Source organism: Stenella coeruleoalba, assembly GCF_951394435.1.
Source record: "Stenella coeruleoalba genome assembly, chromosome: 10".
NCBI lineage: Eukaryota > Metazoa > Chordata > Mammalia > Artiodactyla > Delphinidae > Stenella > Stenella coeruleoalba.
Window position 1 is genome coordinate 101,214,439 of NC_137156.1, and position 20,038 is coordinate 101,234,476.

Here is a 20,038-nt window from a genome sequence, read left to right on the forward strand (position 1 = left end):
ACACAAATTCTCTGAGGGCAGCAAGTCTTTCGCTTCTGTAGGGACTCAATAAATATTAGTCTAATGAATGAGCATGTCCTCACTTTACAGATGACAAATGGAGTCTCTGAAAAGTCACAGGACTTAAATGAAAGGTCACCTGCTGCTGAGTGGCAGAACTGGAGATCAAACCGGGCAGACCACAAGGCTGGGCTCCCAACCACCAGGTTGTCCCACCTCCTTTGCCTCCTTTGCCGTGATGGTGGAGACGGGGTCAGATTGTGCATCCCTGGCGTCCCAGCTCCCGGCTCAGAGCCTGGCCCAAAACACGGGCTGGCAGATGTGTGGGGAGCAGACGAGTGACAAGCCACTGATGAGAAACCCTCCTTGCCTCTTAGAAGGGGCAGCGGAGGTGGCTGTGCTCCACCTGCATTTCCTGGGGACTCGGGAGTCTCCCTAGCCACAACACCATCCTGTGATCAGAATGCACTGCGGTTCCAGGGTGGGGTGGCAAGTGCTGTCTGCTGGGTGATCAATGTGAATAATAAACTTGTAGACTTAATAAGCTCGAGTTAACTTCTCTCCCTTCAGTGACGAATGGGCTTCCCGGAGCCCATAACTCATGCTGTCGGCAAGCCTCCCATCCAGCCCCAGCCTGCTGTGAAACATTGCCCAGGGAAGGGGAGGGACCTGGGTGCAGCCGGGGACTTATTTATGGCACGGAACACAGGGCTTTCAGGGAGCAGCAGGGTCTTTCTGGGTGGTTTCTGGCTCCAGAAAGGAGATGGCTGGGGGTGAGGGAGGTGGGCGATCAATCTGCCACCAGTGGCTGGGGGACCATGGGTGACTTCTTTCCCCTCCCGGGCCTCCTGTTCCTCGTCCGTCAAGGAAGATAATAATAACCTGGGCTGTTCCAAGAATCAGAGATGTGATGGATATAAAAAGTGCTGGACAGGGCTTCCCTGGTGGCGCAGTAGTTGGGAATCTGCCTGCTAATACAGGGGACACGGCTTCGAGATCTGGTCTGGGAAGATCCCACATGCCGCGGAGCAACTAGGCCCGTGAGCCGCAATTACTGAGCCTACGCGTCTGGAGCCTGTGCACTGCAACAAGAGAGGCCACGACAAAGAGAGGCCCGCACACCGCGATGAAGAGTGGCCCCCGCTTGCCGCAACTAGAGAAAGCCCTCGCACAGAAACGAAGACCCAACACAGCCAAAAATAAATAAATAAATAAATAAATAAATAATAAATAAAGTGCTGGACAGTGGGGGTGGGTTTGATCACTTCTGTTTGCAAATGTGTGAAAACTTGGGGGAGAAGATCAGGTAGCTGTGAATGGAGATTGCAAAGATCCTTGACCTACACTCCCCAAAGGGCGGTCCTCGGACCAGCAGCCCCGAATCTCCTGGGGGCTTGCTAGAAATGCAGACTCTTGGATCCTGCCCCAGACCTGTTGGACCTGAATCTGCGTGTTAACGAGATCCCTTGTGATTCCTGTTCATGTTTCAGGCTGGGAATCACTGGCCTAGACCAAGCATGGACCATCAGTGACTTTGGTGCTTCCATTGACCAGTCCCCTGACAAGAGCAGACATTGCTAATCAATCACAGCACCCTTGCCAGTGGAGCCTAGAAACGGCCTCAGAATCCCTTTCTGCATAGCAGCCTCTGCCACTGCTCAGAGCTGGCATGCAAGGTGGAAACTAGTTGTTGTCCTGGTCTCCCAAATCTTTAACCAGGATCAGGAAACCCAGCCCAGTCCCTTCGACACAGTTTCTGGAACCAGCACTATTCACAGAATAGGGAAGGTAGCATGAGGCACGGAAGAGGCAGATATGGGAAACTGAGGCAGGGAGAACCCACAAGGCTCAGTGAGCAGCGGGATGCCTGCTCATGTGAGGTGAGGCGTGGACACCGGAATACTCCTTGGAGGGTCTGCCAGACTCCCAGCTCGGCAGAGAGACGATGACCTCCTCTTATGGGCAGACCTTCATAAGAACCTCTCAAAATGGCTTTTAAGAAAAAGTATTTACTACTTAAATTATTGGGGCTATAAAAACTGACTGTGAAAGTCAAACAATACAGAAGTGACATAAAAATATAACAATCTTGCCCTTAACGATCCTCTTGCCCTGGGGTAAACAATGTTAGCAGTTTGGTGAATAGTTCTTTCCATTTTACTCTTTGCTCTTTCAAAACATGTTTACAAAAATAGATCACACCATGTACCTGACTTTGCAACTTGTTTTTTGTCCAGTAATATACACAAACACGGTTCCAGGTCCATACATATGGCTGCCAAATATTTTATAGAATGAATGTCCCAGGATTCATTCAAGCATTGCCCTATTGATCAACACTTAGTACGTGCCTTTTTTCGAACAAATACCCTTGTACCTATCACCTATGTGTCTGTATGGTTTTGCTGGATCAAAGGGCACACACATTTTAAAGTTTAATAGAAACTGCAGATTACTGTCCCAAAAGACTGTGGCAACTCACACTCCCACCAGCAGTGTCAAAACTGCTTGACTGCCCCCCTCCTTGCTGGCACTGGATGTTATCAATATTTAATATTGTTTTCCAGTCTGATGGGAGAGAAATGGCATCTCACTGTTCTTTTTGTTTGTGTCTCCACCACTGCCTGAGCGCGGAGCGGCTCTGCATTCATTTATTTATTGGCCATTTGCATTTCTGGAGCGAATTGCCTGGTCAGAGTCTTTGCCTGTATTCCTTCCTCTATTTTTGTTGTGTATTTTTAGGCACTCTTTGTATGTTACTATTAACTCTTTGCCTCATAAGTGGTCCACCTCTGTGCCAAAAAGAATTCCACAAGAGGAAGCAAGAGGAATAAATGCAAATCCTTCATCTTGGGTGGGCACACGCACAGCACCTTGGACAGAGGAGGCACGGCTTCTTGGCCGCTCACGGCGTCAGAAGTCGGGGGGCTCAGGGGGAGGTAACGGGGGACAGCTTCTAAAACAGCTAAATTGGGACAGAGGTGCATTCATAGAGGGAAGGGATTTAAAGTGCTGTTCCCACTTCTGGGGAAGGCATTCAGCTCTGACCCGCTGCAGAGGGGGGAGGAGGGGGCTGGAGCTCCCTTCCCATGAGTAGCTGGCCCTGCTCAGCCTGGAGCAGAGCAAGGCTATCCCAGGACTCAAGGAGCAGATGGGCTATGGGCCCAGGGGCAGGGTGGGGGCTGGTCCCAGCTGAGAGTGAAGAGGAATTTTCTCTTTAACCCCCTATTTTTTCAAATTGTATCTCAAGCACTTCCTGCTCCTTTCCCTGCTTTATCTTCTCATGGTGCTTATGATTTCTAACATGCTATAAACATTATTAATTTTGTATATTGTCTATGTCTCCTCACTAGAATGTCAGCTCCATGAGCACACACATTTTTGTCTATTTTGTTCACCACTGTGTCTCCTCCAGAAGCATTGCTATTGTTTCTCCCAGGCTGAGCCATGCAGAAGTGGGTTAGGCTGATATTAGGTAGTGAGCGCCCCATCGGAAGAGGTGAGCAAGTGGAATCTGCCTGGCCACCTATCAGGCTTTCTGTGTAGGGGATCCCAGTATTCATCTGTGATCCTCTCATCAAGGTGAGAGCCAAAAGGGCCTCTAGATCAATGGGAGACCCCCTGGGTCTCCCAGGGCTTCGAGGGGCCTGCATGTCAGCCAGCTGGGACACCAGAGCTCTCCAACTGGGTCAGCTTCTGTTTATGTCCTCGTCCTGGCCCATCCTGAGCCTGGCCCCACCCCCGGTCAACCCCTGTCCAACCTCAACTCTCCCCCCCAGCATGAGGCCCTCATGTTTTGGAAAATTGACCGGCATCACACCAGACTGAAAATATCTCAAAATATCGCTTGTGACTTCCTCCTGTTCCTGAGGCCCCCCGCCTGGGCGGGCAGCAACCTTTCCCTCGCTGTTGATTTTCAAGAAAGGCTCTGCCATCGCTGGGACACAGGGAATTTCCAGTATTTTTCTTCCTCTGCTCTTTTTTTTTTTTTTTGGCCTTCAGACTCTTACATTGTGTTGTCCTGACGCAGCTCAGGCAGTGTTTGGCCCCAGAGGCCTGGGCTGGGTCAGCGAGGCTGGACCAGCAGCCCCGGCTCCTTGGGCGCAGGAACAATGCCTCCATAATTCACTGAAAACTCCCCTCGGATGACTTTTTCCTGTTGCTGATTGTCTCCGTGGTCCAGGCCCGCACAAACTGCTTTTTCCTGCAGCTAAATTTAAAAGAGCCAGACCTTGGAAACAGTGCCCCGGGCTGGCCTCGCTGTAGGGGCAGAGTGGGGGGAGGCTAAGTAGACGCAGAGCCCACCAGCCTGAAATATACACATCGACAAGTGGCCGCAGCCCTGTCCTCATTTTATTCTGCAAACCACCTTAGAGCTTCTCCAGCTACAGTCACAGACCTTGGAGTTCAGAAAAGCCTCCTGGTTCTGTAGAGGTCAGAGAGGCCCCAGGTGCTATCCCAGAGCAGGGCAGCAGGCAGGTCTGGGGGTCCACAGGGCAGCGTCAGACCTCGCCAGGTGTTGGATTCACAGGGTGAGGAAGAGGAGCTTTGTCTCAGGCAGAGTGGAGCAGGGAGGGCACAGGCGGCCAGGAGGAGTGAGCCCCTTACCACTGGGGGTTGCAAGCAGAAGGGGCATGGCACCCCCGTAGCCACGGGGTTGGGAAAGGCACAGTTCTGAGGCCCCCACCTCCGTTCATCTCCCCCGCCCTTCCCACGTGGTTCTTTCTTGAGGCCTGGGGGCCCAGCCTGGCACCACTATCAGTGTCACCCTGGATCAGCTGCCCGTCTGCCAGGGGACCTCACCAGCCCTGTCACCTCTCAGTGTCGGTCCCCATATCCCAGGGCTGCTGAGCGGCAGAGGGCAGACAGATGGCCCGCAGAGGGGGGCCTCGACGCGGGAAGCCCTGGCAGACGGGCAACTACGCAGCGCTGCTCCGGACCCCTAAGCACCAGGGTGGAAGGAGTGAGGTCAGTGTGAGTGTGGGCAGGTCGCGCCATGTGGAGACGCCCCCCAGTGGACTGGGGACCACAGGACACGGACCTGAGGCTCTCAGAAGGTCCAGAGCCCAGCGAAGTTGGCGGTGGGGGGAGCAAAGGTTGGATCCCACCTGTTCCTACTTCCTAGAGGAAACGGCCAGGTGATGAGAAGGAAGAAGGGAGCAAATATCACAGACAGAGGCAGACACAGCACGTGCCCCAAACAAAATGACAAACCTCACAGCAACCCTACAAACACACTAATTAAGAGACGTTTCCCAATTGCTGGGTATTTACACATCACCTCAATGATGTTTGCCACGTTTATTTATTGAATGTCCATTACTAGACCCATTCACATTTTCAACTTAGATGTATTTAAAAGAAACTTCGATCACTGTTTAATTTGCCATACGTACAAGGTCACAGTAGACTGGAGAGACAGAACGTAAAGCGACATTGCTAAATTCTAGCCAAACACTGTTGCCTGCAAAGGCCCTGAGCTTCAGACCCCGTCCCTTGGTTAAGAAGGGAGATTAGCAAGTGTCAGAGAGGTTTTAAAGATGGCGTAGCACCCACCCAAGACTCTCCTTGATGTAACGGGAGGGCAGGAAGAGGATGGAAGGAGTACCTTTCTCACCCTGTGCCCTGTCTGCTTCCACCTAAAATGAATTGCTTACAACTGGTGACACAGCTGACAAGTGTCCTTGAAAGTACTAGCGAGGTGAGAATCCCAGCCATCCTCGGGGAGTCCCCTCCTGACCTCCCTCCCCACACAACCCCCAGGCCAGCTTGCAGAAGGGTCCCGGGTCTCAGGCTGGGAAACCCCAGGATCTGATCATACCCCAACTGTCAAGGTATGTGATCCTTTCTGGAACCTCCTTTACAGCTTGCACCTCCAGTGTCTCACGTCTCCGAAAGCTCCTCCCTGAGCAGAGAGGTCTCCTTCCTCCTTCTTTCACCTGCACAGGTGACATGCCACACGGGAACCTGGGGGAGGTGGCATCAGTCCTCTCCACCTGGGTGACTACAGGGCGTCTCTAATGAACACAAACCTAACCAGTTCCTAATCCCCACCCCCAGGCAGGCTCCTCTTGCAGCCTCCCCAACTGCAATAGCATCTCCATCCTTCCGGAACACTGGAGTCATGTCCACTGTCCCTCTTCTCTCCTCAGCCCAAATCCAATCTGTTAGGAAATCCTGTTGGCTTCCAGATCTTCAAAACACATCCACACTCTCCCTGCACCCACCTTGCCCCCAGACTGTTCTTCCCAGCTTTGGAGGAGGAGAGACCCAGGTTAGTATTTGTGGGAAAAATTGTTGTTTTTTATTTTTTCTGACATTCTCCTCTCCTTCCCTGTTTTTTTCTTTTCCCCTCTGTCTCTCTTTTCCCATTTCCAGTGTTTTAATCTCTGTCCTAAGCAAAAGCTTTATAGTCAAAAGGCTTCAGTTCAAATCCTGGCTCTGCCATTTACTGTGCATTTTGGGGCAAGTTACTTGACTTTTTGGTGTCTCAATTTCCACTTCTAAAAAATGAAGAGAATAGAAAAGCAAAGTCAGAGATACTACCCAAGGTCAATACTTATTCTAAAGCTACAGTAATCAAGACAGGATGGTACTGGCAAAAGAACAGACAGATCGGTGGAACAGAAAAGAGAGCCCAGGAACAGACCCACAAAGATATAATAAACTGATCTTTGACAAAAGAGCAAAGGCAGCACAATGGGGAAAAGACCGTCTTTTCAACAAATGGTGCTGGGACAACTGGGCATCTATGTGCAAAAAAAAAAAAAATCTATACACAGATCTTACACCCTTCTATAAAAATTGACTCAAAATGGATCACTGACCTAATGTAAACTGCAAACTATACAACTCCTAGAAGATAACACAGGAGAAAATCTAGATGACCTTGGGTATGGTGATACCTTTCTAGATACAACACTAAAGGCACTATTCATGAAAGAAATAACTGATAGGCTAGACTTCATTAAAATTAAAAACTTCTGCTCTGCAAAAGACAATGTCAAGAGAAATGAAAAGACAAGTCACACTGGAGAAAATATTTGCAAAAGACACATAAAGGACTGTTATCCAAAATACACGAATAACTCTTAAAATGTAACAACAAAATGAACAACCTGATTAAAAAATAGGCAAAAGACCTGAACAGACACCTCACCAAAAATGATATACAGATGGCAAATAAGCATATGAAAAGACGCTCAAAATTATATGCAAATTATATGAAATTATGAAAGCGTAAACTAAAACAACAGGGACTTCCCTGGTGGCGCAGTAGTTAAGAATCCTCCTGCCAATGCAGGGGACACGGGTTTGAGTTCTGGTCCAAGAAGATCCCACATGCCGCGGGGCAACTAAGCCTGTGTGCCACAACTACTGAGCCTGCGCTCTAGAGCCCATGAGCCAGAACTACTGAGCCCGTGTGGCACAACTACTGAAGCCCAAGAGCCTAAAGCCTGTGCTCTGCAACAAGAGAAGCCACCACAATGAGAAGCCCGCACACCGCAACGAAGAGTAGCCCCCACTCGCAGCAACTAGAGAAAGCCTGCACGCAGCAACGAAGACCCAACACAGCCCAAAATAAATAAATAAATAAATAATAGATTATGATTATATGAAGGAAATTATTAAAAAACAGCAACAATAATGAGATAACACTTCACGCCTGTTAGAATGGCCAAAATGCAGAACACTGACAAGACCAAATGCTCCACTGAATATGGAGCAACAGGAACACTCATTCATTGCTGGTAGGAATGCAAAACGGTACAGCCAGTTTGTAAGATAGTTTGGTGGTTTCTTACAAAACTAAACATACTTTTACCATATGAATTAGCAATCACACTCCTTGGTATTTTCACAAATGAGTTGAAAACTTATATTTTCAAAACATAAATGAAAACCTTCACATGGATATTTATAGCAGCTTTATTCATAACTGCCAAAACTTGGAAGCAACTAAGTCCTTCTTGGGTGAATGAATAAACTGTGGTCCATCCAGACAATGGAATATTATTCAGTGCTAAAAAGAAATGAGCTACAGGACTTACCTGGTGGTCCAATGGCTACGACTCCACACACCCAACTCAGAGGGCTAAGGTTTGATCCCTGGTTAGGGAACACATGCCGCAACTAAAGATCCCGCATACTGCAACTAAAAAGAAAAAAAAGAAAAATCTTGCATGACACAACTAAAGATCCTGCACGCCACAAGTAAAAGATCCTGCATGTCACAGCAAAGCTCCCACACACAGCAACAAAGATCCCACATGCCACAACTAAGACCTGACGCAGCCAAATAAATATTTTTTAAAAATAAATTTAAAAAATAAAAAGCATTAGTACATTATAGCATTAATACCATAGTTAAACTCTGAACAGCAGGGTCACTGACATAACAAAGAGTAAAAAGAAAAGAAATGAGCTACCAAGCCATGGAGGAACCTTAAATGCATATTATTAAGTGAAAGAAGCCAATCTGAAAATGTTACAAACTGTATGATTCCAACTATATGACATTTTGGAAAAGGAAAACCCCCGGACAGCAGGGCTTGAGGGGAGGGAGGGATGAACAGGTGGAGCACAGAGGATTTTTAGGGCAATGAAACTACACTGTGTGACACTATAATGGTGGATACACATCATTACATCTTTGTCCAAACCGACAGAATGTGCATCATTGAGAGTGAACCCTAATGTAAACTACTGGCTTTGGGTGATAAAGATGCGTAAGTGTAGGTTCACCAATTGTAACAAATACACCACTCTGGGGGCCGATGTTGATGGTGAAGAAGGCTGTGCTTGTGTGTGTGGTGGGGACCGGGTGGGAATAGGGAGTAAATGGGAACTCTCTGTACTTTGGGCTCAGTTTTGCTGTCAACCTAAAACTGCTCTAAAAGACAGAGTCTATTTTTTTAAAAATTGGAGAGAATGAGAGCCCCTTCCTCCTGGGCCTAATGTCAGGTCTTAACGGGGGCATATGAGGACGGCTCCCAGTGCAGAGTCTGCAAGAAGTTCATTAATTTGGAGACCAAAGGAAACACAGGGTGAGGGCTTCTGATTGGGCAAAGTCATCCTCAACATATGGCGGGAGGTGTAGGCTGTGGAGGGCTGTGCACACACGGACCTGCCTCTGGGGACTCTGGCTTTTCCTTTTCCCCTCAGGATCCTCTTTTCTGATTTACTAAGAGCAGCCCCCCTGCACCCCGAATTCTTGCTGTAGACAGGTCCTGTCCCAGTCTTCAAATCCAGTGGCTTTCAGCTTTTTGTGACCCATCTCCCAGGGAAGAAAGACATTTTACATGAGGATTAAAAGAGCCAACAGCCATGGCGGCTCCACATTCCCTGAGCTCTCCCGAACCCCTCCTTTGTCTCTCACAATGACCGAGGTGTGGGTGCTACTCTTCTCCACGAACAGATAAGGAAACAGAGGCCTGGAAGGTGGCACAATGCATCCGAGGTCACGGGCCCGGGCAAGTGGGCTCTGGCCCAAGGCCCACCTTGAGTGCAGTTTTTGGCCACTGCACTCAAGGTGACTGAAATAAAGCTTGTGGCTTTATTATCTGCAATGCACCCTATTTTCTATTCCAGTTCTCTTTTTAAAAATGCAGAACACACTCATTAAATGGCTTTCACAGCTCACTAGTGGGTGTTCACCTGCAGGTCCTTGGCAGCATGTGTTGGTTCTCTGAGACCCCAAGTGCCTGGGGTGCACCCACTGGGTCCTCCCCAACCTGTCAGCACCCCTCCCAGCTCCCGCCTCCCCACTTCGCTTTCCTCCAACCCCACAGGGCCAGGAACAGAACGACCCAACTTCTCTCCCACATGTGAGCTGACAGCTCCCTCCGGGGCAGCTCACCGTCCCTGTAGCCCCAGAACTGGGGAAGCCAGGGAGGGCGCCTATCCCCATCTCCCTGGTGGGGAATGTCATTGTGATGCAGCTGGCGAAGGAGCTTCTGCCTAGAGGGGCTTTCATTTCCGCAGTCTCGAGCTGTGGGGCGGGAGGAGATGGCTCAGAGATAGGGAGCTGCTGCTGGGCTGGTGCTTTATTCGTGCTCCCCAGCAGCCAGCCAAGCTCCTTAACCCTTGATGGAGCTGGAGACTGGGAGACAGCCAGCAGTGGGCCTTGCACTGGAGCTTGGCATGGGGTGGGGGCTCTTCAATCACCTAGTTATTAATAAATAGTTATTCTCATTCACGTTTGCTGAGCATGAGCTGAGTCTTTCCTCTGCATTATCATACAGAATCCATCCACAGACCTGGAAGGTTGTTACTGTAATTATCCCCACTTTACAGAGGGGGAAGTGGAGGCCCAGGGACCAAAGTTGCTTGCCCACTGTCCAAAGGCTTGGACGGGAGGAGCACAGGGTTTTGTTTTTTGAAGGGGGAGACACTTTCAGGTTCTGGGGGAAGGATGTCAGGGGCCTCAGCAACTGGGAGCCTTGGATTTATCCTGCATCTTCCAGAGAACTCCTGGGCTCTCAGCAGAGACGCCCCATCCTCTCTCATGTAAACCCCCTGCTCTGTCTTTCTCCTGCCTCAGTTTATTCCTGGCATTAATGCCGCTGTGCTGTGCATCTCATGCTGGTTCTCATCCACTCGAGCTGTGTGTTTATGACCCCCACGTCGCTGTGCGTGCAACCTGGCCCACTGCTTCTCACTGTGAGAAGTTGACTTTATGTGTTGTTCCTGTGTCCAGCATCTTGGTGAATCCATATTAGTTGTTATTTGTCTATTGATTCTTGGTTGGTTGTTCCATGCAGATGACTGAATCACCTGCAAATAATGGATGTTTTTATAATTTCCTTTCACATTCTTGTATCTCTTTGCTATGGACATTTGTGTTTATACCCTGGAGCCCTAACCCACAATGCAATGGTATTTGGAGGTGGGCCTTTTAGAGGTAAGCAGGTTTAGATGGGGTCATGAGGGTGGAGTCCCCTAAGGAGATTGGGGCCCCTGTGAGAGGAAGAGACCAGCGATCTCTCTCTGTGCGCACACACCAAGTAAGGCCAAGCCCAGGAAGAGGGCCCTCACTAAGAACCCAACCATGTTGGCACCCTGACCTTGGACTTCCAGGCTCCAGAGGATGAGAAATAAATGTCTGTTGTTTAAGCCATACTCTCTGCGGTATTTTGTAAGAGCAGCCTGAACTGACTATGACACTCTTATTTCTCTTTCTTTCCACATAGCGTTCAGGATTTCTAATACAGTGCTGTTGACTGTAGTATCCTTATCTTGTTCCTAACTTTATGGAGAATGCATTACAGTGTCTCCACTAAGAAAAATGTTTGCTGCAGGATTAAAAATAATTTTTTGAGGTAAAATACACATAAAAGTTGCCATCCTAGGCATTTTTAAGTGTACAGCTCAGTGGTATTGAATACTTTCACATTGTTGTGCAGCCATTTTCACCATCCATGCTCATAACTCTCTTCACCTTGTAAAACTGAAACTGTCCCCGTTAAACACTAACTCTCCATTGCCCTCCCCACAGCCCCTGGCAACCACCACTCTACTTTCTGTCTCTACCATTTTGATTTCTCTGAGTACCTCATATAAGCGGAATCATGCAATATTTGTGTTTTTGTGACTGGTTCATTTCACTCAGCTTAATGTCCTCAAGGTTCATCCATGCTGTAGCATATTGCAGAATTTCCTTCCTTTTTAAGGCTGAATGATATTCCATCATGTGTACAGACCACAACTTTGATTATCCATCACCTGTCAATGGGCCCTGGGGTTGCTGCCACATTTCAGCTATTGTGAATAATGCTACTATGAACATGGGTGTACAGGTGTTTTTTGGAGACCCTGCTTTCAATTCTGTTGGGTATGTACCTAGAAGTGGAATTGCTGGAATATATAATTCTATTTTTAATTTTTTGAGGCACCACTATACTATCCCATAGCAGCTGTACCCTTTGACATTCTCAACAAGAGTAAACAAGGATTTCAATGCTTCCACATCCTCACCAACACTTGCTGTTTTCTGGCTTTTTGATAGGACCTCTCCTACTGGGTGTGAGGTGGTATCTTGTTGTAGTTTTGATTTGCATTTCCCTAGTGATTAGTAAGTTGAGCATCTTTTCATGTGCTTATTGGACATTTGTATGCCTTCTTTGGAAAAATGACTATTCAGGTCCTTGGTTCAATTTTGAATGAGGTTCTCTTAGATATTCTCTATATATTCTGGATATTAATCCCTTATCGGATAGATGATTTTCAAATATTTTCTCCCATTCTGTGTACTGACTTTTTACTCTGTGAATACTGTCTTTTGATGCACAAAGTTTTAAAAATTTTCATGAAGTCCGATTTGTCTATTTTTGCTTTTGTTACGTGTGCCTTTGGTGCCGTATCTATGAAATCAGTGCCAAGTCCAATATCATGATGCTTTTGTCCTGTGTTTTCTTCTAAGAGTTTTATTTTTTTAGGCCTTACATTTAGGTCCTTGATCCATTTTGAGTTAATTTTTTAGTATGGTGTTATGGAATGGTCCAACTTCATTCTTTTGCATGTGGATACCCAGTTTTCCCAGCACCATTTGCTGAAAAGACTGTTCTTTCCCCATTGAATGGTCTTCGCACCCTCATTAAAAATCATTTGACCATATATGTGAGGGTTTACTTCTGGGATTTCTACTCTATTCCATTGGTCTATATGTCTATCATTATGCCAGTACCACACTGTTCTGATGACTGTAGTTTTATAGTAAGTTTTGAAATCATGAAGTGTGAGTCCTCCAGTTTTGTTCTTTTTCAAGATTGTTTTGGATATTCAGGGGTCCTTTGAGATTCCATATGAATTTTAGGATGGGTTGTTCTATTTCTGGAAAAATGTCATTGGGGTAATAGGAATTGCACTAAATCTTACATTACTTTGGGTAGCACTGACATATTAAGTCTTCCAATCCATGAACATGGAATGTGTTTTCATGTATTTATGTCTTTAGTTTCTTTCAGCAAGGCTTTATAGTTTTCATTGTATAGGTCTTTCGCCTCTTTGGTTAAGTTAATTCCTAAGTGCTGCATGTTATTCTTTTTAATGCTATTGTAAATGGAATTGATTTTATAATTTCCTTTTCAGATTGTTCATTGTTAGTGTATAGAAATGCAACACTTTTGCATTTTGACTGTATCCCATTCCTTTGATAAATTCATTAATTAGTTCTGAAAGGTTTTTTTTTCTGGTAGAAGCTTTAGGATTTTCTACATACAAGATCATATCATTTGTGAACAGAGATCATTTTATCTCTTCTTTTCCAATTTAGATGCTCTTTATTTATTTTTCTTGCCAAATTGCTCTGGTTAGAACTTCTAGTACTATGTTGAATACAAGTGGTGAGAGCAGACATCCTTGCCTTGTTCCTGACCTTAGAGGAAAAGCTATCAATCTTTCACTATTGAATATGTTTTCTGTACATATGACTTTCATTATGTGGAGGTAGTCTCCTTCTATTCTTAGTTTGCTGAGTGTTTTTTTTTGTTTTTTTTTTTTGCAGTACGCGGGCCTCTCACTGTTGTGGCCTCTCCCGTTGCGGAGCACAGGCTCCGGATGCGCAGGCTCAGCGGCCATGGCTCACAGGCCCAGCCGCTCCGCGGCATGTGGGATCTTCCCGGACTGGGGCACAAACCCGTGTCCCCTGCATCAGCAGGCGGACTCTCAACCACTGCGCCACCAGGGAAGCCCTTGCTGAGTGTTTTTATCATGAAAGGGTGTTGAATTTTGACAAATGTTTTCTCTGCATCAATTGAGATGATCATGTGGGTTTCCCTCTCCTTCATTCTGTTAATGTGGTGTATTACATTGATTGAGTTTTATATGTCAAACCATCCTTGCATTCCAGGAATAAATCCCATTTGGTGTCATGGTGTATAATCCTTTTGCTATGCTGCTAAACTTTTTGTTGCTAGTGTTTTGTTGAGGATTTGCATTGATGTTCATAAGGATTTTTTTTCTTGTCATTTCTTTGTCTGGCTTTGGTATTAGGGTAATGCTGGCCTTATAGAATGAGTCAGAAAGTGTTCCCTTTTCAGATTTTGGGGAAAGTTTGAGAACTATTGATTCTTTAAATGTGTGACAGAATTCACCACTGAAGCCATCAGGTCCAGGGCAATTGTGGTCCAGGTGGGGAGACAGATTCATGGTTCTTCCTACTCGGCCTCCTTCCATTTGTGTCTCCTATTAATTCTTACCTTATCAGTATACTTACCTACTCTACCTCCTAAACAGCTAAATATTTTGTCACATGAGCATGTCCCTTTAGTTCATCTACTCTTACCCTTAAGTACTTTACCTTCAAGTCTTTAAAAAATATCACTTCATTCTTCTTGCATCTCGTGTTGCTGTGAAAAATCTGATGTCAGTCTGATCCTTACTCCTTTGTAGGTGGTCTTCCTTCTCTACCTGGTTTCTTTTAGAATTTTATTTTCTCAAATTTCACTCTGATATGTTTCTGTCTGGGATTTTCCTCATCTCTTCCATTTGGTACTCTTATTCCTTTCATTCTAAAGTCTTTCATTTTTCTTAAAGATGGTATATTAATCTTCATTATTTCTTCAAACAGTCCCTCCTCTCAACTTTTATTTTCTGTTATTTTCTCTTATTTTTTAACATCTTTATTGGAGTATAATTGCTTTACAATGGTGTGCTAGTTTCTGCTTTCTAACAAAGTGAATCAGTTATTCATATACATATGTTCCCATATCTCTTCCCTCTTGCATCTCCCTCCCTCCCACCCTCCCTATCCCACCCCTCTAGGTGGTCACAAAGCACTGAGCTGATCTCCCTGTGCTATGTAGCTGCTTCCCACTAGCTCTCTATTTTATGTTTGGTAGTGTATATATGTCCATGCCACTCTCTCATTTTGTCACAGCTTACCCTTCCCGCTCCCTGTATCCTCAAGTCCATTCTCTAGTAGGTCTGCATCTTTATTCCCATCTTGCCCCTAGGTTCTTCATGACTTTTTTTTTTTTAGATACCATATATATGTGTTAGCATATGGTATTTGTTTTTCTCTTTCTGACTCACTTCACTCTGTATGACGGTCTCTAGGTCCATCCACCTCACTCAGTTTTGTTCCTTTTTATGGCTGAGTAATATTCCATTGTATATATGTGCCACATCTTCTTTATCCATTCATCTGTTGATGGACACTTAGGTTGCTTCCATGTCCTGGCTATTGTAAATAGAGCTGCAATGAACATTTCATTGTGGTACGTGACTCTTTTTGAATTATGGTTTTCTCATGTTACTTTCTCTTATAATCTGGGTTTTGGCACTTTTATCCTCCACATCGTTTCGAAGGGTTTTATATATATATATATATCATCAGCCTTTCCTGATGCTTTCTTGGAGAGTTCCTCAGTTTGATCTTCCAACCTGTTAATTGGTTCTTCACCATTTATCTTATACATGTTCTTTATTTTAACTATCATACTTTTTTTTTTTTTTTTTTTTGCGGTACGCGAGCCTCTCACTGTTGTGGCCTCTCCCGTTGCGGAGCACAGGCTCCAGACGCGCAGGCTCAGCGGCCATGGCTCACGGGCCCAGCCGCTCCACGGCATGTGGGATCTTCCTGGACCGGGGCATGAATCCATGTCCCCTGCACCGGCAGGCAGACTCTCAACCACTGCGCCACCAGGGAAGCCCAAACTATCATACTTTTTAAACTTAGAATTTACACTTTTTTTGTGTGATTTCTTTTACTTATTTCATATTGCTAATACATTTCCCTATGTACTTAGGTATACTGACTGTGCTTACTTTTTTCTGGTCTTACCAACAGTCCTGCTTCAAATGGTATTTCTTGTCCAGTTTCTCATCTTCTTTTGCAGTAAATGATTCTTTTTATGTATTTAGTTATCTTGGCCTTTGAGCTCAAATTTCCTCGATCATGTCAGCTACTCTGATTATGTGTTTTGGGAAGTATAAAAGGACAGGTCCCATTACGTCAGAGTTGTAGAGGGATGAGCCACACATGCCACAGAACTTCAATACTCAGATTTGCTGTTGCCCCACCAGGCAAATCCTCTGGATAAGTTATGACCTTAAAAACCCCTGGGGGAAGCAGCACCATCTAAGGGGGCTTTTCCTTGCCTTGTAACCAGAAGCCCCTGAAGTCTAGAGGGGAACGGGAGAAGGCATGAATGACCAAAGGTACCTGGTCAGTCAGCATCTGACACCTGGCCAGTTAGCACCAGCTTTCATCAACATCCTAACGGACAAGGCCTTTACACTCCTTCAATATCACCACCTGCACCTGTACTAGTGGCCTGGCCTATTGCTGTTGTTGCTACAGTGAAGAAGCAGGTGAAGACTGTCCCAAAGCTATGTTGAGGAGACGCAGGACAGAGCTGAAAGGATTCCACACTATCTTCCATTGCCACCTCCACCTCCTGTCCTCCTCAGGCTGCAGCCACCCACATTACCCACATAAACCACTGCAAAACATGTTTAGCCTTCTGGGGTTTTCTCAAAGGATTTAGGTCTTGGTATCCATGCTTTTCTTTTGCTTCCACAGTTTCTCTGGGGTTGATTTGCAGGGAAGCAGCCAGCAGTCCATGCCAGTTTGCCATGTTGACAAGAACCAGAATTGCTCTCAGTGGATGTTTATATCTTGAGGAGTGGACACCTTGCTGGCTCTACCTCTGCTCCCATTGGTCTTTGGACAAAGAGGCAGATTTCTCACTATGTTTTTGGGTTTCAGCCTAAGAAACACCACCTTATTTCAATGGAAAGGTGCTGAAAACTGTCTGACTTCTCTTTTACGGTCTCAGGCCCTGGGACAGCCCTGCTGAGATGGAGACAGTGATGAGCTTCCTTGAGGCTTTGGGTTCAGGATGAACCATCCCAGGCCCTCCAGCCACTCCTCACAGATTGGGGTCTGCAGCCCACTCCTCAACCTGGCTCCTTCCTCTGGTCATATAAAAAGTGTGACTTATATGTGCCACATCTTCTTTATCCATTCATGGAATATTACTCAGCCATAAAAAGAAATGAAATTGAGTTATTTGTAGTGAGGTGGATGGACCTAGAGTCTGTCATACAGAGTGAAGTAAGTCAGAAAGAGAGAAACAAATACCGTATGTTAACACACATATATATATGGAATCTAAGGAAAAAAAAAGGTCATGAAGAACGTAGGGGTAAGACGAGAATAAAGACACAGACCTACTAGAGCATGGACTTGAGGATATGGGGAGGGGGAAGGGTAAGCTGTGACAAAGTGAGAGAGTGGCATGGACATATATACACTACCAAACGTAAAATAGATAGCTAGTGGGAAGCAGCCGCATAGCACAGGGAGATCACCTAGGTGGTTTGTGACCACCTAGAGGGGTGGGATAGGGAGGGTGGGAGGGAGGGAGACGCAAGAGGGAAGAGGTATGGGAACATATGTATATGTATATCTGATCCACTTTGTTATAAAGCAGAAACTAACAAACCATTGTAAAGCAATTATACTCCAATAGGGATGTTAAAAAAAAAAAGTGTGACTTTATGAGAAATCTTTTCAATAAAGTGACTCCCAAAGTTCTTGTACCATTTGACAATCCCACGAGCAATGTATTGAGTGGGCCAAAAAGTGCCTTTGTTTTTTTAAGTAAAAATAAAAGACATTTTTCATTTTCACCAAGAACTTTACTGAACAACGTATTCATACTTTTGTTCCACTACCTTCTGCCATTTTTCAGGCAACTTCATAATTTCATCTTCCCAAAACTTTTTATCTTTTTGAGCAAAGAACTGTTCCAAGTGCCTTTTACAGTCTTCCAGGGAATTGAAACTTTTTCCATTAAAAGAATTTTGTAAAGACTGAAATAAATGGAAATCCGAAGGTGCAATGTCTGGTGAATACGGCGGATGAATCAGAACTTCCCAGCCAAGCTTTAACAGTTTTCACCTGGTCATCAAAGAAACATGCAGTCTTGCGTTATCCTGATGGAAGATTATGCATTTTCTGTTGACTAATTCTGGACGCTTTTCATCGAGTGCTGCTTTCAGTTGGTCTAATTGGGAGCAGTACTTGTGGAATTAATCGTTTCGTTTTCCGGAAGGAGCTCATAATAGAGGACTCCCTTCCAATCCCACCATATACACAACATCACCTTCTTTGGATGAAGACCAGCCTTTGGTGTGGTTGGTGGTGGTTCGTTTTGCTTGCCCCATGATCTCTACCATTCTACATTGTTGTACAGTATCCACTTTTCATCATCTGTCACAATTTGTTTTAAAAACGGAACGTTTTCATTATGTTTCAGTAGGGAATCGCATGTGGAAATACCATCAAGAAGGTTTTTTTGCTTAACTTATGTGGAACACAAACATCAAAGCGATTCACATAACCAGGCTGGTGCAAATGATTTTCATTGCTTGATTTGGATATTTTGAGTATGTCAGCTATCTCCTGCATGGTATAACGTTAATTGTTCTCAATTATTGTTTCGATTTGATCGCTATCAACTTCAACAGGTCTACCCGACCGTGGAGCAAAGTCCAGCGAGAAATCTCCAGCAGGCAACTTCGCAAACCATTTTTGACACGTTCGATCAGTCACAGCACCTTCTCCATACACTGTACAAATCTTTTCACGTGTTTCAGTTGCGTTTTTACCTTTCTTGAAATAATGAAGTATAATATGCCGAAAATGTTGCTTTTTTCCCCCCATCTTCAATATTAAAATGGCTACACAAAAATTCACCAATTTGTTTTTTGAGGGGCCTGCAGTAAGTCTCTAAATGCCAATAATGACTACAACTTTTCCTCTAACTCTTTCCTTTTCCTTTTTCATTCACTCTTTTCACTGTATGCCGCCCTCCCTCTCTGTCCACTTCCTACCAAAGCTTCATATGGTACTGCCAGATTGGTGCTTAACTAAAAGAAAGATTCTCAGTAGCAAATGAGGCATAAGTTACATTATGTGCATAAAATAAAAAATTCACCAATTTTGATGTCTTTTTGTAAATGCTGTCACATACAATCATGGCTGTCACATACAATCTAACAAAATTGTTTTGAATGAAGTTAAGGACAACTAAGTGCTACTAGAGCCATCTTACAGGAAAAAAAACGAACGAACCTTTTGGCCCACCCAGTATGACAGCTCTGGTTGCTCCATATACTTGTCAGTACCTGGTATTTTCAGTTAAAAATTTTTTTTGGTCATTCTAGGAGGTGTCTAGTAGTATCTCATTTGTGGGTTTTATTTGCATTTCCTTAAAGACTAATGATATTAGGCATCTTTTCATGTGCTTTTTTTACCATCTATATATCTTATTTTGTAAAATATCTATTTAAATATTTTGTCCATTAAAAAAAATAGGGTTGTTTGTCTTCTTCTTCTTGAGTTGTAAGAGTTCTTTAGTTATTCTAGAAATTTATATATTTTTCTACAAGTTTATGTGTTTTTTCTTAAAGTTTTTTCCCCCCCAAAGAACAGAAGTTTTTAAATTAGGTGAAGTACAGTCCATTATTTTTTCTTCTATTTTTATTTTCATTATTTCTTATTGTTATAGGAAATCTGTGTCTGCCTCAAAAATCACAAATATTTCCTCTCCTATGTTTTCTTCTAGAAGTGTTTAAGTTAACATCTATGCTCCATTTTGAATTAATTATTGTTAATTAATTATTGTTGCTGCAAAGATCAATTCTATGTTTTCCCCATATGGATATTCAGTTGTTCCAGCACCATTTGTTGAAATGACTACCCCTCCAAATTGAATTACCCTGTCTTTTGTTGAACATCAACTGACTATATGCACATGATTCTGATCCTGGACTCTATTCCGTTCCAGTTATCTATATGTCTGTCTTTCTGCTGATAATAAACTAGTCTTAATTACTGTAAATTTATAGAAAATCTTGAAATCAAGTAAAGTTCTCCAATTTTGCTATTTTTCAAAAAATTTTGGCTATTCTAGGTCTTTTGCATTTCCATATAAATTTTCTAATCAGCTAGTCAATTTCTACTAAAAGAGCCTACTGAAGTTTAGATTGGGACTGCACTGAAGCCATACATCAATCTGAAAATAAC

The 20,038-nt window shown here is 44.6% G+C and overlaps 1 protein-coding gene across 1 annotated transcript in view; it reads right to left on the minus strand.

Annotated features, from left to right (window-relative positions):
* Positions 1-8,057: 8,057 nt before the first annotated feature.
* Positions 8,058-20,038, minus strand: part of LOC307192980 (uncharacterized protein C3orf20) — a 60,515-nt gene continuing 48,534 nt past the window's right edge. Inside the window, 1 exon segment of the mRNA XM_079934353.1 lies at positions 8,058-8,155. Within this exon segment, the coding sequence (XP_079790479.1) occupies positions 8,088-8,155 (68 nt within the window). The 3' untranslated portion in view covers positions 8,058-8,087.